The sequence below is a fragment of the Carassius gibelio genome, chromosome A8, assembly GCF_023724105.1.
Source record: "Carassius gibelio isolate Cgi1373 ecotype wild population from Czech Republic chromosome A8, carGib1.2-hapl.c, whole genome shotgun sequence".
Classification (NCBI taxonomy): domain Eukaryota; kingdom Metazoa; phylum Chordata; class Actinopteri; order Cypriniformes; family Cyprinidae; genus Carassius; species Carassius gibelio.
The window spans coordinates 16,328,309-16,352,422 of record NC_068378.1 but is presented as its reverse complement, the minus strand read 5'-3'; the positions used below and the strand labels follow the sequence as shown (position 1 = coordinate 16,352,422).

Here is a 24,114-nt window from a genome sequence, read left to right as displayed (position 1 = left end):
ATGGTTTACAAAATCTGAAGATAGCTTTTATGTATTCGGAACATATGTCATTATTTTTATGTTACAATTTGTATAACATAATTCGCGGGCCATTGTTCTAATCTATTATGTGAAGTCTTTTAATTTGCCTTTCACTGTTTGTGAAGGCGGGGCGTAGAGTTCATCCATCATCACGTGACGCAGAAAATACTCAATGAATTTCCGGAAAAAGTCTGTTTGACGGTCTTTTATAAATATTACAGGTGCGTATATGTATGTAGTTTAACATTTGCACATAATATTTAGCTTAAACATTTTAGACTTAAACTTTTCAGACTTCATTTTCTCCCTCGCTCTCTCAAAATAGACAACAGAGAGGGGAAAAGGCCTAAACTGTGGAAATGAGACCGGTGTCTTGTTAGCTTCATATAACTGCTGCATAAGCCACTGAATACACAAAATTATTAAGAGCATATTATTTTGTTCCTACACGAATAAGCATTTTAATAAATGAGTAGTCTTGTTAACTTGCATTTTATTGTATTATTATTATTATTATTTTATCGAAAAGCACCGGTTTACCCATTTCAATTAAATCACCTTCTGTCAATAAATGTTGAATTAAATTATGTTTATGTGCAGGCACCATGTCATCCACCAGCACTGCTCAAATTCTCCGGAAAGCAGCTGTCCTTCTGCTGTTTCTTGTTTTCATAGACGTGATTTCATTCACATATGCAGATAAAGTAAGTTTATCCCTGACACATTTCCATTTCATCTATGTTTTCATTATTTTCCCAAATGTGTTGCACTTATGTACAAATATTTCCTAAACGTGTCACTTTCTTAATATGTTGCGCACACAGAGTTTTGAAGATGTACGTTGCAAGTGTATCTGTCCACCCTACAGAAATATCAGCGGACATATCTACAAAAAGAACGTGTCCCAGAAAGACTGGTGAACAACTTCTTTGGCAAAGAATCTGTATTGTCTGTAAAGGATATTATGTATAATTAAATGAATGGACTCCTATTAATATTTTCATTTAGCTGGGAATTTATTGTTCATGTATTGGTTTGTAGTAACTGTCTGCATGTGGTGGAGCCCATGCCAGTGCCTGGCCATGATGTGGAAGCCTACTGTCTGCTCTGTGAGTGCAAGTATGAAGAACGAAGCAGCAACACCATTAAGGTATTGAGCGACTTCCAGTTATCGCTCAGTAAATCCTATTTTTATTTAAGATTCCGATGTTTATTAGAATCTGCTTTTATGCCTTTATAATCTAGTTATCTGCTTTAAAGTGTCACCCAAAAATGACAATTATGTCATTAATGACTCACACTCATGTCGTTCCAAACCCGTAAGACCTCCATTTATCTTGGGAACACAGTTTAAGATATTTTAGATTTAGTCTGAGAGCTCTCAGTCCCTCCATTGAAACTGTGTGTACGGTATACTGTCCATGTCCAGAAAGGGAAGAAAAACCTCATCAAAGTAGTCCATATGACATCAGAGGGTCAATTAGAATTTCTTGAAGCATCGAAAATACATTTTGGTCCAAAAATAAGAAAAACTACGACTTTATTCAGCATTGTCTTCTCTTCCGTGTCTGTTGTGAGCACGTTCACAACACTGCATAGTGATATCCGGTTCGCAAAAAATTTAACCGGTTCTTTATAAACCAGTTCACCAAATCGAACTGAATAGTTTTAAACGGTTTGCGTCTCCAATACGCATTAATCCACAAATGACTTAAGCTGTTAACTTTTTTAATGTGGCTGACACTCCCTCTGAGTTAAAATAAACCAATATCCCGGAGTAATTCATGTACTCAAACAGTACACTAACTGAACTGCTGTGAAGAGAGAGATGAACACCGAGCCGAGCCAGATAACGAACGAACGATTGACTCGTTCTAGAGGAGTATTAATATTTGTGTCTATTTCCCAGGTGACCATTATAATCTACCTGTCAGTGGTTGGAGCTCTCCTGCTGTACATGCTGTTTCTGCTTCTAGTTGATCCTCTGATCCGCAAACATGATCCGTACACCATGCCACTGCAGAACGAGGAGGATTCTGAGGTTTGTGCACATTTGTACTTTGTCTTAATTTATTGTTTAGAGACTTCACTTTTCATAGACTATAAACTGACTTGACTTGCATTTTGTTCTTTAGTTAAATGGTCGTTTATTCGATATTTAATTTGTTCTTTAGTTAAATGGTCATTTATTCGATATTTAATTTGTAAGCTTTCTATTTTACTGTCTTCACTGTCACATGGTCCTTCAGAAATCATAACATTTTGATTTGCAGCTCAAGAAACATTTCTTATTATTGTCATATATTACTGAAAGTGTAGATTTTTTTCATAGACTTTTGAACATGTCTGATAGGGAACTTGGGACAAAGAGTCATATAATTTGTATCACTTTTGTAAATACTCTGCTTGAGATCATAAATATTTTTTCTTGGGTTTAGGTGTTAATTGTGTCCTTTGTCTCCCACTACAGGATGTGAGGCCGCGTGTGGATGGTTCACAAGGTCGTGGGAACACTGTTCTGGAGAGGGTAGAGGGAGCTCAGCAGCGCTGGAAGAAACAGGTCCAGGAGCAGCGCAAGACTGTGTTTGACCGCCACAAGCTGCTCAGCTAAGCCCCCAAACAGACTCCTGCTGGGAAAAAGGCTAATGGGCACCACTGACTGAGACAGCTTGCATGGTGGTCTTATAGTTTCAGCTTTTATGACAATATGTTTTATCAGTGGGCCTGCATTATCATTAGTGTTATAATCTTACCAAGACTGACTTGATTCTAGTTTTTAAACTGAAGCTGTGAAAACATGAAGCAAATTAAGATTAAATGAAGAGAATCAGCCAACTCCAGTTGGTCTCACACACCTACATTTCTCACCTAATAACTTGAATATATCGGTGCTGCGACTGTCACTACTTTGCTTTGAAATAGCATTGCAAAAGATGAGATTACATGGAAAGCAGTGTAATCCGGGAGTATTGATGTGGACCTCTATGTAATATAGGTGCGCTTTATGAATGTGTAGCGTGTCATTGCACTGTTGTAGTTTCATTTTGAATTACCAAGAAAATGTATTGAATTATGTCCATTCATGTACTGTAGGTATTTATTTATTTATTTATTCATTTATTTATTTATTTATTGCTTGCTTGTATGCCAGTTGATAACATCCATTTAGGATGGCACCTGCCACAAGTATGTGGTTTAAATGTCATATTATAATTAAATATTTAAAATGTATACATTCACAATATTTAATGAAATAAGGGGCTGTAAGTGATCAGCACTGTTGAATAGTATATCATAAGCTTCCTCTGATGTGATTTACACTTTTGTTGGATTTTCTGATTTTCACACATCCCAAAATATTGATTTTGCACCTCAAAATGTGGAAGGATTTGCTTTATTATATTTGTATTATATTTTTTCCCAGTATGTATCCAAACAACTTGCAGCTGTTTTAAAGCTGAAATATTCTCGCTTCTGTGAAATTGCACTGATATATTAAATATATAAAATATGTTGTCAACTTTCTTTATAACCTTTTTTTTTTTTTTTTGGTAAAATACACAGAGTAATACTCGCTTCCTACTCAAGTTTGACACTAAAATACAGTGGTTATTTTATATATTTAGTTACCTAGATCCTGTAAACATTCCCATCTACTGTTTTGTACAGTAAATCCCCAAGGGGAAAAGGCAAGCATATTTCAACACCACTTATTTTTCCTATTCCTCAAATTTTCAATGTCTTATTTCACTTGTGGTGTTGTATAAGCAGCTAAATTTCTCTAAAAGAAACTTTAGTCATTCTTTTTCTTCATCTGCTGCACCCCGAGGCCGCCAATCCCCTCCTCCACCTGCTTCCACACCCCCAAGAATGGACACTGACTGCCCGTCTATATATATCCCTCCATATGGGCCAGCTGCACCTAAATGCTCTCTACCCCTCCATTGCCTCCTTGTCTGGTGTAGGTTTGCAGCAGGGGCCAGGGCCAAGAAGGTGTACACTGCCTTCTCAGAAAGGGAGGCGATGGTGGATGAAGCTTAGGACCATACTAAAGCTCTGACCTGGACTTAAAAAGACCAAGGATTTGCTAAATTAGGAGTCATTTCAGGTTTTGGCACTTTTTTGTGGGAATTGAGAAAATTTCACATTTAGGAGATCCAAAATGGAGTCAGGAGGTGGCGGCGGCGGTGGTGGGGTGGCAGCTTTGGCCTCGTTCATCATGAATGAAGAAGAACTGAAGAGAAAGCAAAGGGAGAAACTCAAGAAACTTCAGGCCACAGGAGGAAACCCTCGACCTCCACGTTCCTTGTTCTTCTTCACGCTTAAAAACCCTTTCCGGAAGACCTGCATCAACATCGTGGAATGGAAGTATCCTTCAAACGTACATCCATTTGGTTTCCATAGTTTTGGAATTTGGTTTGATGTTTGATGATTTAGAAAGGCATCCAACCCCCAGAGATCTGGTTTAGCATGCATGCCAGAAAAAGCATGCAATCATAACTCTGTCTTATGTTCATCGAAACCAAACTGAGATATTAGCTCCGTGATGGATATCTCCATCTGCGAGGTGGTGAAAATAAAAACAGACACAGTTGTTAATTGTAATCCCCAGGTTTAGTGTGTCTTAAGGTGTGGAAATCGGTCTCAGTTGTGAACTGAGGGTGTTAAGCTTTTGTTATGTGTCAGACTTCAGTTCCTGATTAGTTAATTCAGTAAGATGCATATAAATATAAATCTGAATTGGAGATTTTAATTTAAGTGTGTTTTGACTTTTATACTGAGGTGAACTGGAGATGTAATTTTTGTGCATTTTTTGCATAGGTGTATTTATACAGCTGTTGTGGGGGATCACTAGTGGACATGATGCTGAGCTGGCAGGGAAATTCTGATTCCACCACCTAGTGTCAGAAATTCACAAATAATGACAGTTGCTAGTCATGTAGTTTAAACTGAAACAGCAATAATTGATTATTATAATATTTCTTACTGGACAAGAAATCATATATTTATTATTTATTCTGTCCTAGTAAATGTTTACTCTGAGGTTAAACCATCTTTAATTGATTTCTAATTTAGTTACTGACCAGATAACTACTCAAAATCTCTCTCGTTTCTGTAGTCACCACTTTTATTTGTATTTGGAAATGGGCGACTGTTCATTTTTGTTTAAATCTGATTTATGTGAATCCTTTTCCAGTGGTTGTTTCTGCCATGTCTACCCATTGTTTTCCTGAGCAGACTGCCAAAGACCCTTTGAAATCATTATCCTGCTAACTATCTTCGCTAACTGTGTAGCTCTGGCTGTGTTTCTTCCCATGCCTGAAGAGGACACCAACAACACCAACTTAACATTGGTGAGATGTTCTTAAACCCCACTCACCATTGTAAAACAAGATAAAGTTTTCCGATTTTTGCCTACTCAGGTCTTTGGCCCTTGGGTTATGAGGGGGACGTATTTGTTTTGAAACTGATATGTGTGCACTCACATTTTCGCCCAGTTGGCATATGCACAGGACAAATTTGTGATTCGCATAAATACGCTCTTATGAGTTTAATTAAAATAGAATTATGGGTTTATATGTATTAAATGCAATTTAGGTCATGTTTTACAAACTAAAAATATACCGTGCAGCAGGTGCTGTTTTGTGTCATGGGTTTTATATTTAGTCATTTATTTGAGATGTGCATGTCTAAAGATACAAGTGTGCTGTTTATAAATACATCTCAGAAGGGGATTTTCATGACGTATCTAGTGAGAAATTAATATAGATTCTATTGACATGACTGTTCTGACAGAACTTTACTGTCCTGCTCTTTTTATATTTGGAACTTTTTTTGTTTTTTTCGGCTAAATAAATACTTACATAATGCTAAATAATGATAAATCCTCTTTACACAAGCTTATTTCATGACTCAAGCTTTGATGGTATGTAGGTCACACACTCTTTCCACTAGCATGTGCAGTCATATTCTCCTCTCTCAGAACACAGAGTGCTATTACATTTCAGATGGCCCAAATCTGAGACCCGTTTACTTATTTACTCCCCTGGGTTTAGTGACTTACGCCGGTGGGCCGTCCATTCCTCAGATACTAAGTCATGAAACAGGAGCTGAGATTGGGTCTCAGTACACATGGTCAGAATGAGGTTGATATGGCGCGTTAGTGTAGAATTAGAGGCTGTGTGCTGTGTAAACATACTGATTGCAGTCACTGCACATTGAGGACAGTTGTTTGATTTGGCAGGTGTCAGTGGCACCTCGCACGTTTTTTAAATGTTATGTTTTTTTTTGTTTTTTTTTTTGAATGAATGATCCATACAATACAGTTGACAGTGTGTTGAAGCTGCCAAAACCCCTTCTAAGATATAAAGTCATTTTAGGATATGGAAACCACAAAACATGAAGAGCAAGAAAGTTTGAATGTCTTGTAGGTTATACATTCTTGATATGGGTCCGAATTCAAATAAATAAATAAATGAATGCTTTCCATTTCTGAATTTGTATCTTGTAGTTCTAAAAATTGTGTGAGGAAAAAGTCAGAATCGTGACTGTTTTCTGTTTTACACCCCATTAAACCCTCCTATAACATTGTTTGTTTCCTTGCAGGAGAGTCTGGAGTACATCTTCCTGATCATTTTCACTCTTGAGTGCTTCCTAAAGATAGTAGCGTATGGGCTCCTGTTCCACGAAGGAGCCTATTTACGAAATTGTTGGAACATATTAGACTTTGTCATTGTGTTCATGGGGTAAGATGACATTTCAAATTTCCAGAAGTCATAAACAAAACACCCTGGAATTATTCCTAAAACTGTCCTGAGCTCAATTCAACCATAGATTTTATTTTCTATTTTCTGTAGAGTTTGTGTAAAATTAATAATACAATAAAAGCTGGCATTTTTAAAAATGAATTGTTTCACATTTCTTAAATAAAAGTCATTTTAAATTGCCTCCTCAGGCTCTTCACACTTATTGTGGACACCATCAACACAATCGCAGGAGTTCCCAAAGAGAAAGGAGGAGGGTTTGATATGAAGGCTCTTAGAGCATTTCGAGTCTTGCGACCGCTGCGGCTCGTGTCAGGAGTTCCCAGTAAGACTTTTAAGCACCACAAGTAGGGCAAGATAGGACTTTAAAGCTAGGTCCTTAAAATACCTCAACATTTACCTCAAAGTATACTCCTATAACCTTTCTAACAAACTGAGGCAGTGTTGAGTGAAAACAGATTCAATAGGTACTTACAGAAATGTATATGTACACGCTTTGTTAACTGCCTTGTAAGATTCCTACATAATCATGTCTTTGTCGAATGTTAAAAAAACTGTTGTGTTAAAAGTATATTTGTTGTCATCCAGGCCTCCAGGTGGTAATGAGCTCTGTTCTGAAGTCCATGTTGCCCCTCTTCCACATTGCATTGCTGGTCTTCTTCATGGTCACCATTTATGCCATTATGGGTTTGGAGCTGTTCAAGTGTAAAATGCACAAGACATGCTACTACCAGGGCACCAGTGAGTCTTTTAATTAGAAGACTGACATCAAATATATGACTGAAAACAAGTTTTAGAAATGTAAACGAAATGACCTTATTTTAATGATAATGAATTGACAAATCAATGTCAACACTGCATACCAGTAAAAGATCAATGTTTTCAACCTCTGTTACAGATATCATTGCAATCAGGGAGAATGAGAAGCCATCGCCCTGTGCTCAGGCTGGACACGGGCGCCGCTGCACCATCAATGGCACTGAATGTCGGGCAGGTTGGCCTGGTCCCAACTTTGGCATCACCCATTTTGACAACTTTGGCTTTTCCATGCTCACAGTCTTTCAGTGTATCACAATGGAGAGCTGGACTGATGTGCTCTACTGGGTAAATACTTATGGGCATGATAATCTTCCTCTTTATTATCTTGTGCAGAGGCCAGAAGACAAACATTCATTTAATTAAACTTCTCTATGCTAAAGTTACATGTATCCATCAGTAGACTATATATAATACAATTAAATTATGCTGATATTTAGACCAACAGCAGGATTACAAGGCTGCTATTAGTTTTACACAACAGTTTAACAGACAAAAACCATGTTATGACCTCACATATTATGCAGCATCTCGCACATACCTACTTAAAGCCTCCTAGAAATTGGCGCTCAAGTTAAAAGAAATACATTTTTTTAATGGCATTTCTAGAATTTTTTAAGGCAATAACATGAGTGAAAGTCTCCTTTGCTCTTCACGCGTCTCTAGGAAATCCACAGAAGTAGTGTTGCATTCCTAAACGAGTCAGTGTGTTTGAACTAATTTGGTTTCATGACTCATTCATAAAAACAGCCACCTACTTGTGCAAAGATGTAAACTGCAGAAAGAGAAAAATCCCCACCAATGATACACAGAGTGACAGTGTGTCTAGAGCAAGATTTTTGGAGCAAATCCAAAATTGATGTTTGTCAAAATGAAATATAATGATGATTCGATCTTTTAGATTAATGATGCCATGGGGAACGACTGGCCCTGGATCTACTTCTTTACTTTGATACTTCTGGGCTCCTTCTTCATCCTGAACCTCGTCCTTGGAGTACTGAGCGGGTATTAGCTCTTTTTTGATAAAAGGTTTTAATACTAACTGCTTATTACCTACTTAAAGTTTGGTCCACAAGTTTGGAAGTGTGAGATAAACTAAAACCCAGTTGTATGTGTTTTTTTAGTATCATTTCATCTAAATGCACTCTGGCTGGATGCGTCTACTGAATGGTTCAATCAACTTCAATCAACTTAAATGACTCACTTTATTGATAGTCATAGAAATACAAGAATGTCACATGACCAGGAAGCCAATTCAGCAAACTCGACTGCATGGTTAAGTTCCTTAAATGAGACAAGTTTTTCCTCTGTGCAGGGAGTTTACTAAGGAAAGGGAGAAGTCACGGTCACGTGGAGAGTGGCAAAAGCTACGTGAGGGACAACAAATGGATGAGGATCTGAAAGGTTACATGGAATGGATCACTCATGCTGAAGTCATTGATGGAGATTATGAGGGTAATGGCGCTACTACACTCCTCTGTCTGTCTCTGTCTTTCTATCTCTATATCCGATGTCATTCAAATGAACATTTCAGTGTATGTATATTTGATAAGAAGCAAAGGAACTGCATTTTTTTAAGTTTTTCACTACTTTGATACTCTCCAGCACTTCTTCTACGAAAGGACACAGGTTCAGAGACAGACAGTTTGTACCAGATGGCCGGGATCAACAGGGTGATCTATTTCTAGTGAGTGTGCAATCAACAACAAAAATATGCATTATGATTTAACCGAAGACTGATTTATAATTTACTTTGTAATCCGCAGCCGTCTCGCACGCCACTGGAACGTTGTTTTACGGAGGAAGTGTCATGGTTGGGTGAAATCTAAATTCTTCACCTGGTGGGTTCTCCTGGTTGTGTTGCTCAACACTCTGGTCATAGCGACGGAGCATCATAACCAGACTGAGGGGTTAACAAGTTTTCAAGGTCTGTTCCGTTAAGCAGTACATTACAATACATTAAGCTATACAAGATTCCCAACTCCTATTTAGTATTTATAAGTTTTTTGGTTGTTTTAAGGAATCTTTGAAATAGAACGATTCATCAGAATAATTCATAATTCTATTGATTTATATATATATATATTAGTGTTCCTGTAGCTAAATAGGTAGAGCATTGCGCTATCAAGCGCAAGGTTGGGGGTTCGATTCCCCGGGAACACATGATAGGTAAAAATTGATAGCCTGAATGCACTGTAAAGCATCTGCTAAATGCATAAATTTAATTAAATGTAATTTTTATAAATATATATTGGCGAATGAAGTGACGTCTTGGTCCTGTTTGCAGACACTGCCAATGTAATCCTGCTCGCCTGTTTCAATCGTGAAATCGATTATCGATGAAATTGATTACAGACACTGGCAATGTAATCCTGCTCGCCTGTTTCAATCGTGAAATCGATTATCGATTATCGATAAATTGATATATATATATATATATATATATATATATATATATATATATATATATATATATATATATATATATATATATATATATATATATATATATATATATATATATATATATATATATATATATATATATATATATATTGGCGAATGAAGTGACGTCTTGTTCCTGTTTGCAGACACTGCAAATGGAATCCTGCTCGCCTGTTTCACGATTGAGATGGTTATGAAAATGTATGCATTTGGTGTGAGGGCCTACTTTATGTCCATCTTCAACCGATTTGACTGCTTTGTGGTCACGATCGGAATACTGGAGATCATCCTGGTCATGTCAAACATCATGACACCACTTGGGATCTCTGTGATGAGGTGTATACGACTCCTACGCTTATTCAAGATCACAAGGTACATTCATTTATTTAAACCTCATTTTCAAACCTTACTACCATCTGTCTTAACTTTTTAATTTCCTTATTTTCCCGCAACAAACCACGAGAACTGTTACTCTGAAGTAATGAGAAGGGTGCCTTATTAGTACAACTACTATCTTACTAGTACTACTTATTAGGAGTGTATCTTCGGCTTTTGCACAGGAACTTGTGCTGTGATTTTAAAATAATTGTTTATAAAATAAAGATAGAAAAACATGTATTGAATTTTTTTTTTTTTTTTTTGAGTTTGTTAATTTTTGTTCCTGTGGCTCAAGTGGTAGAGCATTGCGTTAGCAGCGCAATGTTGTGGGTTTGATTCCCAGGGAGCAGATGTTAGGTAAAAAATGTTAGCCTGAATGCACTGTAAGTAACTTTGGATAAAAGCATCTGCTAAATGCATTAATTTAATTTAATTTAATTTAATTTAATTTAATTTAATTTAATTTAATTTAATTTAATTTAATTTAATTTAATTTAATTTAATTTAATATTATTATTATTATGTTTTTTTTGTTTTTGTTTTTTTTTTACAGATTTTATACACTTATACACAAAATGCATGTTTCATACACCAACACTGTTATTTACTCTCTGTCTTTAGGTACTGGACATCACTTCATAACTTGGTGGTATCCTTACTCAACTCAGTAAAATCCATCGCCTCCCTACTCCTGCTCGTCTTCCTCTTCATTGTCATCTTCGCCCTCCTGGGTATGCAGGTGTTTGGTGGGAAATTCAACTTCCCTGACAGAGTGATTCAGCGCAGTAACTTTGACAACTTCCCACAGGCCCTCATCAGTGTGTTTCAGGTATTTGCAGTTTTAGCGAAATGGTGCTCTGACAACGGAAGCTGTTTATGTGACATTGGGCTCCATTATCAGGTCCTAACTGGGGAGGAGTGGGACTCGATCATGTACAATGGAATCATGGCTCATGGTGGACCTCAATCCCCAGGAATTCTTGTCAGCATTTACTTCGTAATTCTGTATGTCTGTGGAAACCGTATCCTTTTGAAGCATTGGTCATTATTTTCCTGTCTCTGTTAATTTCTCTGAACTGATTTATAGATGATAAATGTGAATTAAGTATGTTGAAAAGAATATAGCAAATCACTTAATCTAAAATAAACATTTGCCATTGTTTCTGTGCGAACTGTTTCAGTTTGAAGTATTTCAGAACCAGTCATGTGGTATTGCTGTTTGGACTTTTCCTTAGCAGGTTGTTGATAAGTCGTTCTCTTGAATGTGTTCTTGGCTATCGCTGTGGACAATCTAGCTGAGGCTGAGAGTCTGTCAGCAGCACAGAAAGAGAAAGCAGAGGAGAAAGCCCGAAGGAAACTCACGAGGTAAAAGAACAACTAATTCATGTTTCATCTCAGCAAGGATGCATTAAATTGATCAAAAGTTATATTTATATAACTTAGAGTAAATTTATATTGTCCACCAAGGTGGACATTTCTCTTTGGCTCACCAATACATTAACAGAGAGTGTAAAAAATACATAGAGACGCTAAACAGACAGTTAAAAAAAAAGAAAAAAAGATTTATGTTTCAGTTAAATGCTGTTCTTTTGAACTTTTTATCATAGAGAGCTGAAAATCATAGTTTCCACAAAAAGAAAATGTAAGCAGTACATTCATAATAATTATTTCTGAAGGACCATGTGACACTGAAGACTGGAGTAATGATGCTGAAAATTCAGCTTTAAATATATTACAGTTAAACTGAAACAGTTATTTTAGATTGTAATACTATTTCACAATATTAATGTATTAAATATATTTTTTTATCAAATAAATTCAGCATTGGTGAGCATAAGAGACTTCTTTCAAAAACATTAAAAAAAAATCTTATGGACCCCAATCGTTTGAATGGTAGTGTATTTGCATATCTATATATTACAAAACAACATTTTGATTTATTTATTCAAATCAGAACATTGCCAGAGAAAAGTGAGGAGGAGAAGGCCCTGATGGCTAAGAGACTAATGGAGTCCAGGTCGAAAGCTGAGGGAATGCCCACCACAGCAAAGGTATGGTTGACACGAAAGTGAGTGTGGTCGCTCACTGTGCTTATTTTAAGCAAGTCCACTGCAATTCTTGACTAAATGGCCTTCTGTCTAACACTATCAGAATGATCCACCACCTGGTCTCCAAATCTAATTTTAGGCTTTGATGCTGGCTTATTCTCTGCTAAATAAACAAAATGTAAACGCCTAAACTAGTTTCATCATGTTTTTTTTTTTTTATCTCCAGCTCAAGATAGATGAGTTTGAATCAAATGTTAACGAAGTGAAAGATCCCTTCCCTCCTGCAGACTTTCCAGGTAGGACCGTAAGAGTTTAAATATCAACCGAGTGCTCTGCACTCCATAAAATGCTGGCTTAGACCTCACAGTATATCTCTAAACAAGGAAAAAGTTCGAAGATAGCTGATCTATTATAAGTAAAATGTATTATTAGCTCCAGCTTCCAAGCTCATTTATGGAGCGCATTTTAAACCACAGTGCTGGCTATTTTCATTTGATTTTCATTTAGATCACAAATAAAAGCATAGTATTTTTGAGCTGACCCAGCTGTAATCCTTCTCTCCTGCTCAGGTGATGATGAGGAAGAGGAACCAGATATCCCAATCAGCCCCAGACCCAGACCCATGGCCGACCTGCAGCTCAAGGAGACAGTGGTTCCCATGCCTGAGGCCAGCTCCTTCTTCATCTTTGGCCCACAGAACAAGTGAGGCTTTATGTCCTGATAAATAACACTATGTAGACCACTAAAATGAAAGATTTTAGATTTACCGTTGCTCTCCGATAACTGATGCTGTCCGTCGAAAGGTTCCGGAAGCTTTGCCACAGGATCGTCAACCACACGACCTTCACCAACTTCATCCTCCTCTTCATCCTCCTCAGCAGTATCTCCCTGGCTGCTGAAGACCCCATCGACCCCCGTTCATTCCGAAACAAGGTACCAAAAACTTTGATTATTGTATAGATCTAACTGAACTAAAAGTTATCCGTTAAAAATGTACATTCACTAATTCATTTCACAGGTCTTGGCTTATGCCGACATTGTCTTTACGACTGTCTTCACCATTGAAATTGTGCTGAAGGTAACGTGATCGTCAACTTGATGATACTTTCAGATTTGTGGTTTGGCTGACATTTAATTCAGCGCTGACCTGTGTATTTTTAGATGACGGTTTATGGAGCGTTCCTGCATACTGGCTCTTTCTGCCGAAACTCTTTCAACATTTTGGATCTCATTGTTGTGGGTGTTTCCCTCTTGTCCATGGGCATGGAGTAAGTTCAGTAATATTGTATGTTGTTTTTAGTATACATTACCCGTTGTTTTAATGCTTTCACAAGATTATTTGGTGTCTTCCGCAAGGAATGTTCTAACTTGAATATAAATTACAAAGACAACCCATTAAATAAAAAAAATCAGTTAACTGTTCATGCACATGCATTATTCCATTGATGAATCCCACAATTCAATACAAACAGTGTGTGATCATATATGTGAACAGCATAGTCCAATCAGCAAACAAATTACTTTTAAGAGCCAGTTCTTTTCAGTGAATTAAAAACACAGCACAACCAATATAGTTCAAAAGATTCTCGAATAAATGACTCTTATGAGCCAGTTCTTTACAGAGAATCCAAAATATTTACCCCAACTAATGTAGTCCAAGAACAGTGTTCTCAAACGAATGAGTCTAAGATCCATTCAGCTCGTTGAGTGTAGTCCAACCGATTCCTGAATGAAGGACTCTTGTGAGCCTGTTTTTTTTCAATGAATCTAAAGCACATAGTGCAACCAATACAGTTCAAACTGTTCTGGATTGAATGACTCTTATTAGTCCGTTTGTTTTAGTGAATCAAAAACATAATGCTCAACCTGTGTATTCCCATTTGAGAATTAATGATTCTTATGAGCCTGTTCAGTGAATAAAAAACATATACAGCGTCCAATGTAAAGAAACACATTGTGAGGTTTGTAAGCAGTAGTTTCTACAGTTAAGATTTTTGTCAGTTTAATTAAAATACAGTCAAGGCCAATAACTAAAATGCATTATTGGATTGCAGGTCGAGTACCATCTCAGTGGTGAAGATTCTCAGGGTGTTGAGGGTACTAAGACCTCTAAGGGCAATCAATAGAGCCAAAGGGTTAAAGGTGGGTTTACACCTTAACGAAAAAGCTGCTTTGATTTGTGATATAGCATTTGTCTGTGTATTAAAATATGGAAGGCTGCCATTGAAACTATACTGAGGAATTTTTAAATGTTGCTATTATATGGTTAGTTTAGGGCCAGTCTTCAAAGCATGATACCAGTTAGGTACTGAATGCTAACATTTTCATCTCCAGCACGTGGTCCAGTGTATGTTTGTGGCCATAAAGACCATTGGTAATATTGTCCTGGTCACCATGGTCTTAGACTTCATGTTTTCCTGCATTGGAGTACAGCTCTTCAAGGTGAGACAGCCACCATACTGTGCTTTAAAACCTTGTGTTTTGAAATGGAGCAAGTGGCTGTATGCTAAATGGATTACCTTTATTTAGGGCAAATTGTTCTATTGTACGGATCCCCTTCAAACGACAGCAGAGGAGTGTCAGTGAGTATTTTTAGCCACATTTCTTTAAATATTGTGCTTTTTCCTCTGAATGTTGCTACATTGCGTTTGCTTTTGGTTGTTCTCAGGGGAAAGTTTTTAAAGCATGTGCAAAACTCTCTTCATGACATGGAGGTCCATCAGCGCATGTGGGTCAACAGCGATTTCAACTTTGACAACGTGCTGAATGGCATGCTGGCTCTCTTCACCATCTCCACATTTGAGGGCTGGCCAGAGTGAGTGTGTGAAAATCTCATCCTATCTTCTTTTAACATGGATTACATGTCAAGAACATGTTTCACACAAAACCTTCCTTCACTCACCTTCAACAGGATCCTATATAGCGCTATAGACTCAAATGCAGTAGACACAGGCCCTTTGTTCAATAACCGGGTGGGCATCTCCATATTCTTTATCATCTACATCATCATCATCGCCTTCTTCATGATGAACATCTTTGTGGGCTTCGTCATTGTCACTTTCCAAAAACAAGGAGAGCAGGAATACAAGGACTGCGAGCTGGACAAGAACCAGGTAAACAGTGTGGTCTTTGAGGATCTTCATGTGGGATTTGAGGAATTTAATGATAAAAGTCCATTGATCACCAACAAAATATCCTTTTTACAGTATACTGTATATAAACATTTAAAATACCTGGTTTAACTCCACTTTTATATATATACAATAAAAAGTGCATCATATATATATATATATATATATATATATATATATATATATATATATATATATATATAGTATCTATCAGGTTTATGATGGTAATGCAATTGGCTTACTGTGCTGTCGTTTTATAATCATCTTCTCTTGCCGTCTAACCCCTCACCAGCGTCAGTGTGTTCAGTATGCACTGAAAGCACGGCCCCTTAAATGCTACATCCCGAAGAACCCGCACCAGTACCGTGTGTGGTACTTTGTGACCTCCTGTTACTTTGAGTATCTCATGTTCTTTCTCATCATGCTCAACACGCTGTGTCTTGGAATACAGGTAAGCAGTTAAATGGTAGTTACCGTTATTTACAGCTAATGATATTCATTACTGTTCAAAAGTTTGGGGTCGGTGAGATTTACGGTATTTAAAGAAAGAAATATTTTTATTCGGCAAGGATGCATTAAATTGATCAAAAGAGGCGGCAAAGTCATTAAAATATATTCAAATTGTATTGAACACAATTGTATTTGAAATAATTGCAATACTGTTTAACAATATTGCCGTATTTTTAATCAAATAAATGCAGCCTTGATGATCATAAGAAACTTCCTTCTAAACATTAGAAAAAAAAAATCACATTTTGAGTGGTAGGCTAATTCAAAATTAAAATGTGTGTTGTTGTTTTTTGTATATATACCGTATTGATTATTTTCCATTATTTTAGTAAATATTATGTAATTGTATTGCTGCAATTAATATTATTTTTCATAACATTTATATTGCCTTTAATTTGACCAAATAAAAACCTTCATATTTATCACTGTTTTCAAGCCAATAAAATAAAGCTTAATCCCATTCAGTCAGTATGTTAGTCAGAACCATGTTCAGTCTGTATAATAGTTTACAAAACAATTTCAACTGCTGTGTCTCTTCTCTCTGTGGTACAGCACTGCAACCAGTCCGATCACGTAACCAAACTCTCGGACACTCTTAACCTCATCTTCACTGTCCTGTTCACTGTCGAGATGATCGTCAAACTCATTGCATTCAAAGCAAAGGTACCCCTGCCACCTCCATATGAAAGCCAGTAAGAAGATGTGCTCAGTTAATTGACATTATTGGGATTCTGTGTGTGTTTTGACACAGGGTTACTTTGGAGATCCTTGGAATGTGTTTGATTTCATCATCGTGGTCGGTAGTATCGTTGACGTGGTCCTCAGTGAGGTTGATGTGAGTATGACAGTGATTTGCATCTCCACACTTGTGACAATATTGTCAGAGTGATTTACATGTTGTCTAAATGTCTCTACTAAAGCGAAAGCATTTCTAATGGCGACCAACAATGGCTTGTATTTTAAACCCATATTTAGCGATACATGAAGCACAGACCACAGCAAGCAGTCAATGTCAGCATTAGTGCACAGGAGGTACCGATTTCATCAGCTCCAGCTTAGTATTCTTCTCATTCAACCAACTGCATTGTGGCCAATGCTGGGCTCATTTTCATGATTCATTTCACATATGTTAATGAACCACCCTCTTTCCATTTCCATAAACACCGCTCCACATCTCCAAGAGTGATTTGATGCACTTTTTATTGTCTATGTTTTGGAAGTGTGATCCATCATTTTGATGTTATGTTGACGTTTGTCTCTGATTCACAAGATGCATTTCCGTCTCAATGATGTCATCTCTCCTCCATCAATTTAACTTCTCATCTCTCTGTTCTCAGGCTGCGCTGGAGGCCAGTGGAGGACTGTGGTGTCTACATGGTTGTGCTGTAAATATCATTCTGCACTGCATGGAACAGACACTGCTCACATTATTATTTTTTCAGAAGCTTAAATGACCACAAATAAGCATCATACCACATTATGGTGTTGCTATGTATTTTTGCTTTATATGATATTATATTCTATTACATTGTATTATATAGCATGACTGATGGAAAAGAATGAAAAGAGTCTATTCTTTTTTCCAGGAAGTAAATCCAATGCAAGCAATAGCTGTAAGTACATTGTCATAAGTAACTGTTGTTTTCTTTTTAAACACTTCAAAAATGGCAACTTTGCATATTAATAGCTGGAACGAAATTTTTCTTTCTTAATATTACTCATTTATAGGATGCAGAAAATGTCAGAGTTTCCATCACGTTCTTCCGGCTGTTCCGTGTGCTGCGTCTCATTAAACTGCTCAATCGTTCAGAGGGCATCAGGAACCTTCTGTGGACCTTTATTAAGTCCTTCCAGGTCTGACAAGATAATATCCATGACAAAAAAAGAAAATAAATAGATAATAATAGCTAGTTTATATATATATATATATATATATATATATATATATATATATATATATATATATATATATATATATATATATATATATATATATGGATTATACAAATGTATAATTTTGATGTATTATTTTATCTACATTAATTTAATTTATTTTTTGATTTTATTTTATTTTGTTTTATTAAAAAAATTTGAATGAAAAGTGCTTTAGCTTTAACTGAATGTTTAACTGGCAGTGTATGATGTTGGGTTTCCTGCTTCAGGCGCTGCCTCATGTGGCTCTTCTCATTGTCATGCTCTTCTTCATCTATGCTGTCATAGGGATGCAGGTCAGCTTCACTCACCTGGTTTCCTTCAGTTGTTTCAATTTCCTGTAGTTTCTCTCATTCTTGTTATATTATTCTCCAACTCTTTCTTCCTCTCTCTTTCTCCTTCTCTTTATAGATGTTTGGTAAAGTTTCTCTGGTCGATGGAACGGAGATCAACCGCAACAACAACTTCCAAACTTTCCCTCAAGCTGTATTGTTATTGTTCCGGTCAGTTGAGTCAGTAATGTACTGAGAGAATTGATGCTTGTTTGTTCTCTAACAAAAGCCATTCTTTACAAACTTGAGAGCTCAAATAGTGCAAATCTATTTTAAGTCGAATAATCAGATAATTGGTGAATGTGTGGGTTCACAGTGTTGCCACAGGAGAGCAGTGGCCTAAAATCATGCTGGCCTCTATGTACGGGAAGCTCTGTGACCCCAAATCAGACTACGGCCCTGGAGAGGAGTACACCTGCGGCTCCAGCATCGCCGTCTTCTACTTCCTCAGCTTTTACATGCTGTGTGCATTTCTGGTAAGCAAATATGAGGATCTTGTAGTTTACACATGGTAAACTTGGAAATCGGCTCAGAATACAGGATCCGACAGTGCTGTTTGTTTTAGCAACTAAATCATTCTCTTCCTGGTAGATTATCAATTTGTTTGTGGCTGTCATTATGGACAATTTTGATTACCTCACTCACGATTGGTCAATCCTTGGCCCACATCACCTGGATGAGTTCAAGAGGATCTGGGCAGAGTATGACCCTGAAGCAACGTGAGTTAACACACACAAGGCTCATCTTATCCTGTAGCTCTGTGCTTCTTGGATATGTATTTCATCATTTGCCCTAAGACATAATAAAAGTACTGTACACTGTCTTCTATCTTTATAAAGGGGACGAATCAAACATCTGGATGTAGTTACTCTCCTGCGGAGGATTCAACCACCATTGGGTTTTGGTAAATTTTGTCCCCACCGCGCAGCATGTAAGGTAAGACTTTTCCTGATGGCAAAGCTGCTTCAGTGTCACATGACCCTTCAGAAATCATTCTAATATGCTGATTTGCTGCTCAAGAAACAGTTCATATTATTATCAACAACAATGTAAACAATGCAATTAAAAACTGTAATCCAAAAATGTAATTAAGATCAATTCAATGCATCCAATATGAAATATGTAGTGACCTTTGATCAGTAGTGTATTTCAGAGAGTGTTATACATCTGTATTTGTGAACTTCCACCTCAGCGGCTGATTTCCATGAACATGCCGCTGAACAGCGACGGCACGGTGACCTTCAACGCCACACTCTTCGCACTGGTCAGAACAGCTCTGAAAATCAAAACTGAAGGTGTGTAACTGAAATCAAATTCAATTAGCAGTTTATTTTGCAGCATAGTTTTTAATTTGCATCTTTCTATTAGGAAACTTTGAGCAGGCCAATGAGGAGCTAAGGGCCATCATTAAGTCGATCTGGAAGAGGACAAGTATGAAGTTGTTGGACCAGGTCATTCCGCCCATTGGAGGTGGGATAGCTGCAATAATAGTCATTTGTGTTTAATTAACATGTTTTTTAAATCCAATCCATGTCTGACTGTAATGAATGTTTATTGGCTGTAGAGGATGAAGTCACTGTTGGAAAGTTCTACGCCACCTTCCTGATTCAGGAACACTTCCGCAAGTTTATGAAGCGGCAGGAGGAATACTACGGTTACAGGCCCACCAAGAAGAACGCTGATGAGATTAAGGTGCACTTTATGATAAACGCTTGTAGTAACTATCATAAAAAGGACTCTTTTCTTGCAAAATACTAATAAGACTTCCGTCTGACTCTGCAGGCAGGTCTGCGCAGCATCGAGGAGGAAGCAGCTCCTGAGCTGCACAGGGCCATCTCGGGTGACCTGATCGCTGAAGATGAGATGGAGCGTGCCTTGGAGGCTGGAGAGGAGGGCATCTACAGGGTCTGCACTGAAGCATCTTCATAAGGAAAAATATAAATGTAGACTAAGCCATCCATTTAGACTTAAAGTGTCTGTGTCTCTGTCTGTGCAGCGGACAGGAGGTCTGTTTGGAATGAACACAGACCCCTTCTCTTCTGAGCCCGGCAGCCCTCTCTCCACACAGATGACCAGCCATAGGCCTCTGCAGTTTGTGGAGACTCATCTGGAGGATGTAGAGTCACCACCAGACTCCGTCTTCCTCCCGAACACTGAGTTCTTCCCTGATCACATGCCAGTAACCAACACCAATAACAATGCCAACTTCGTTGAAGAGTGAGTGGATAACTATAATGAAAAACTGCACTTAATGTGTATCTGTAAAGGTCACAATGCTCATTTGATGCTGTTTTTAGTATGTCATCCAGGTTTACATTCGAAAGCGAGTCACTGTCAGCTGCTGCAACCAGAAACTATTCATATGAGGACATAAGTGAAAACAGTAAGTGATCGGGAAAAAAATGAAATAAAGAAAATCTAATTTATATAATTTTCTTTCTTTTTTTTTCATTAGAATTTTTTTCTTTTATTAAGAGTCATAAGATTTTTAGTTTTTCATTGTGGTATTATTTTCAGGTCAGTTAAGCATTTTATAAAAATTTTTACTCTACTGTAATACAGCCATTTATTTAGCATTATTTCATAGAAAACAAAAACTGATTTATTTTTTATTAAATGTCATTCATTTTAAATACATTTTTATTTAAAGGCACTATAACAAATGCCAACATATGCATTACTGTTCAAAAGTTTGGGGTCAATATATATATATATATATATATATATATATATATATATATATGAATTAATACTTTTATTTAGCAAGGTTGCATCAAATTGATCAAAAGTGACAGTAAATTCTTTTGACTCTTTGTATTCATCAAAGAATCCTGAAAATCATGTTTTTACTTTACTGTGCTGTACTGTAAAAATATGTCAAAGCAGCACACCTGATCATGCGACACTGAAGACTGGAGTAATGATGCTGAAAATTCAGTTTCACATCACAGGGATAAATTACATTTTAAAATCTTTTAAAATAGAAAACATTTTAAATTGTAATAATATTCCATAATATTACTTTTTTTTATCAAATATATACAGCCTTTGTGAGCATAAAAGACTTCTTTAAAAAAAAAAATCTGTTACAATGTATCGAGACATTTATAATAATTTCACCATGAAAAAAAAATCCAGTTTACAATAATCATAATGACAGTAATCTACACACTTTATTGTATAAATGACATTATTTCCTGTGCAACCAATAGGAGACTCCAGTGCGTATGTGGGCGGGGCTTCAAGCGTTGATGACGGACGGCTGTCAGATTTCACTGTGAGGACCGATATCACACAGGTGTGGACAGGTGTCACATTTCCTGAGCTAAACACGGTCCAGTGACTACTTGATATTCCCCTCTGACTCCTCCGTGTGTGTCTGACTCTCTCAGTTCCCCTATAACCCCTCATATGGAGCGTCAAAGAACCACAGAGAAGCAACAGAAGCTTCACCAGCCACCGACAAACTCATTCAGCAGGTAAAACGCCCTGGCCACATCTCATGTATTTAACAAGCATTCCCTACCTTCTCAGGAAAGACTATTGCACTGTGTTTTGTATGAATCCTCAGGCACTGAGAGACGGTGGTCTAGACTCCTTGGCTGAGGATCCAGAGTTTGTATCTGTGACTAGGAAGGAGCTGGCAGAAGCCATTAATATTGGGGTAGAGGATATGGAGGGCATGGCTCAGAGTATTGTTAACGGGCAGAGCGGCAAGGTAACAAAACGTAAACGCCGTCCCATCCCAATTCCACCTGGCACCAAACCCAAGGAAAACACTAGTGCTGTGTAGAAACACACTGAGAGACATTCAGCAAATTCATAAGACGTCATCAGCCTAAATCCTCTGCCATTGTCCAAAAACACTTACTTTATGGACAGGTAGTGCAAAGATGGTAAGAGAAATAACATATTAAAAAGGACGCCTGTCTGAACAACGTTACTGTTATTTATATGAGGTCAGGCGATTTTTATTTCTGATGGCTGTTCTGATTTAGGACTTGTTTTTTGGTGACTGAATTTACCAAACATCCTCAATAATATTGTTCACACTCCGTTCTGTGAACATTTACAGTTGAGTGAGTTACATAACACAGACAACTGTGACAACTTTGTATTCTGTGGAGATAGAGCCACATAGACAGGTTTTTTTCTCTAGTTTGTCTGCCACATGTACCTAGGGTTTAAACCTTTTTGTATTTAGTAAATTGTTATACTGAATGGAGGGATGATCATCCTGACATCTTGTTTACAAGAAAATATTTAGCAGTTTTTAAAGGTGAAATTTAGAAAAAAGGAAATAAATCATTGTAGATAAAACACACTGGTCCTAAAAAGAAATTAGATTTTGTTTCATTTTCAATAATTTAAAAAAAAATCTAATTTAAATGGAAAATGTTTGAATGATTGTGTTTGACAGGACAAATACAATATGCAGAACACTTCATTTGTGTTTTTAAATTTATTCATTTAGCAAATGTTCCAAGGGGACTTATAAATGTGGAAGGAAGGGCTTATAATTTCTGATAAAGGCTTAATGAAATTATTATTATCTGTGAATTGAATTACATATTCATGTTTCTCATGAGCCTTTACATTCTTCAAAAGAATCTTCCTCGGTGCTCAGAATAGGATTTAAAATGAAATGTCGGTCATTGGCTTATATATGAAGAAACTTCCCCCTTTTTTCTGGAGTATGCAAAGGATTAAGGATTGTTTGTTTGTTGAATTATTATTATTTTTCATTTAACAGCTTGTATATTTGTTGTATAGTACAGCTGCGATGGATATAGGACAGTGGGAATGGGATCAGTACGTGACGCAGGCCGGATTTGAACTGTGCCCTCGTGAAAACAGGATTTTTTATTTTATTTTTTGTGCACTAACCACAGCCACTGACACGTTTTTCCTTAGAAAAGGGATTTTTAGTGGGCTAGAGGAGTTTTCTAGGGACTTTGGATGTAGACATTTACGTGTAAAGCATGCATATCAAAAACACAGTGCAGATCCTTGACTAAAATAACACTGAAACTAAAGGTTTTAACTGAGCTACAATGTACCAGTTTTTTTTATCTTCTCAGTGTAGCAACTGAAGTCTTCAAATGAAATCATTTTGTTCATGACTTCATCGACTATTGCAAAGTTGCACCTTTAAAAACAAAAGAATGTGTTGACCGATGCCACAGATTGATGTCTTAAAGCTGTATTTTCTCTTGTATAATGTCTGATCTGTCATTTCTGTTCAGCACATTTTTATATTTCATTGCAAAGTACAACATTTTGTTGATAGATTTGCGTTGGTTAGATACACACATTTTCAACTTCCACCTCAGCCTGTGTGTGTCTTGCAAATGACTATGTAATGAAGTTAAACGTGCAATTTAATAAACATGAAAGAGACGTTCACATTTTTTCTTGGGAAATTTCTCTCTAGCCATTTAGATTCAAATCATGTTATATAAATTGTCTGGAAAATATGCAAATCATTTGATAAAAACATAATATTAACACTTAAAAAGTAAATGACATGAATTCAAAGTTTTTTTTTTTTTTTTAAATAAGTAATGATGCCATTTTAATTTGACTGAATAGCTTTAATATAACTGTCCTGTCACTCTATTATTGAGCTTTACATCTACATTTAATTTGCCTGTGAGCGCATACAGATGAAATGCTTTAATGCTCCTTTACTAAAGTTAGTACTTAAATATTATTATTAATATGATGTTTGCTGTAG

At 36.8% G+C, this 24,114-nt stretch overlaps 2 protein-coding genes across 4 annotated transcripts; both read left to right on the top strand.

Moving 5' to 3' along the window:
• The first annotated feature begins 88 nt into the window (after positions 1-88).
• LOC128018623 (putative protein 2) lies at positions 89-3,541 on the top strand. Of its 3 annotated transcripts, XM_052604235.1 has the most exons (6): positions 89-242; positions 622-725; positions 846-937; positions 1,063-1,171; positions 1,931-2,062; positions 2,492-3,541. In XM_052604235.1, the coding sequence occupies exons 2-6, from the start codon at positions 627-629 to the stop codon at positions 2,630-2,632; spliced, it is 573 nt and encodes a 190-aa protein (XP_052460195.1). In that variant the 5' UTR covers positions 89-242; positions 622-626; the 3' UTR covers positions 2,633-3,541. The 3 variants fall into 3 exon arrangements, with proteins under 3 accessions (XP_052460195.1, XP_052460197.1, XP_052460196.1); XM_052604237.1 differs by lacking the exons at positions 89-242; positions 622-725 and having other exon boundaries at positions 866-969; XM_052604236.1 differs by lacking the exons at positions 89-242; positions 622-725; positions 846-937 and adding an exon at positions 949-973.
• A 397-nt stretch (positions 3,542-3,938) lies between these two features.
• On the top strand, positions 3,939-23,783 carry LOC128018620 (dihydropyridine-sensitive L-type skeletal muscle calcium channel subunit alpha-1-like). Its single transcript, XM_052604227.1, has 45 exons — positions 3,939-4,389; positions 5,270-5,375; positions 6,628-6,767; positions 6,977-7,110; positions 7,374-7,526; positions 7,684-7,889; positions 8,503-8,606; positions 8,917-9,056; positions 9,207-9,288; positions 9,368-9,528; positions 10,193-10,418; positions 11,046-11,253; positions 11,326-11,446; positions 11,675-11,789; positions 12,379-12,475; positions 12,699-12,768; positions 13,042-13,174; positions 13,276-13,405; positions 13,491-13,550; positions 13,634-13,740; positions 14,527-14,614; positions 14,807-14,914; positions 15,002-15,054; positions 15,141-15,287; positions 15,384-15,585; positions 15,896-16,054; positions 16,666-16,776; positions 16,865-16,948; positions 17,451-17,498; positions 17,700-17,726; positions 17,842-17,967; positions 18,276-18,341; positions 18,457-18,548; positions 18,694-18,853; positions 18,969-19,096; positions 19,217-19,313; positions 19,570-19,672; positions 19,746-19,847; positions 19,942-20,069; positions 20,160-20,282; positions 20,374-20,594; positions 20,675-20,760; positions 21,590-21,675; positions 21,770-21,856; positions 21,949-23,783. The coding sequence occupies exons 1-45, from the start codon at positions 4,184-4,186 to the stop codon at positions 22,168-22,170; spliced, it is 5,553 nt and encodes a 1,850-aa protein (XP_052460187.1). The 5' UTR covers positions 3,939-4,183; the 3' UTR covers positions 22,171-23,783.
• Positions 23,784-24,114: the final 331 nt, after the last annotated feature.

Bases quoted from the DNA above. Each gene is read 5' to 3' on its own strand.
- LOC128018623 (XM_052604235.1), top strand. From the start codon at position 627: ATGTCATCCACCAGCACTGCTCAAATTCTCCGGAAAGCAGCTGTCCTT. The intron at 938-1,062 runs GTGAACAACTTC...ATTGGTTTGTAG, and splicing joins AACGTGTCCCAGAAAGACTG to TAACTGTCTGCATGTGGTGG. The intron at 2,063-2,491 runs GTTTGTGCACAT...CTCCCACTACAG, and splicing joins AGAACGAGGAGGATTCTGAG to GATGTGAGGCCGCGTGTGGA.
- LOC128018620 (XM_052604227.1), top strand. From the start codon at position 4,184: ATGGAGTCAGGAGGTGGCGGCGGCGGTGGTGGGGTGGCAGCTTTGGCC. The intron at 15,586-15,895 runs GTAAACAGTGTG...ACCCCTCACCAG, and splicing joins GCGAGCTGGACAAGAACCAG to CGTCAGTGTGTTCAGTATGC. The intron at 18,342-18,456 runs GTCAGCTTCACT...TTCTCTTTATAG, and splicing joins ATGCTGTCATAGGGATGCAG to ATGTTTGGTAAAGTTTCTCT.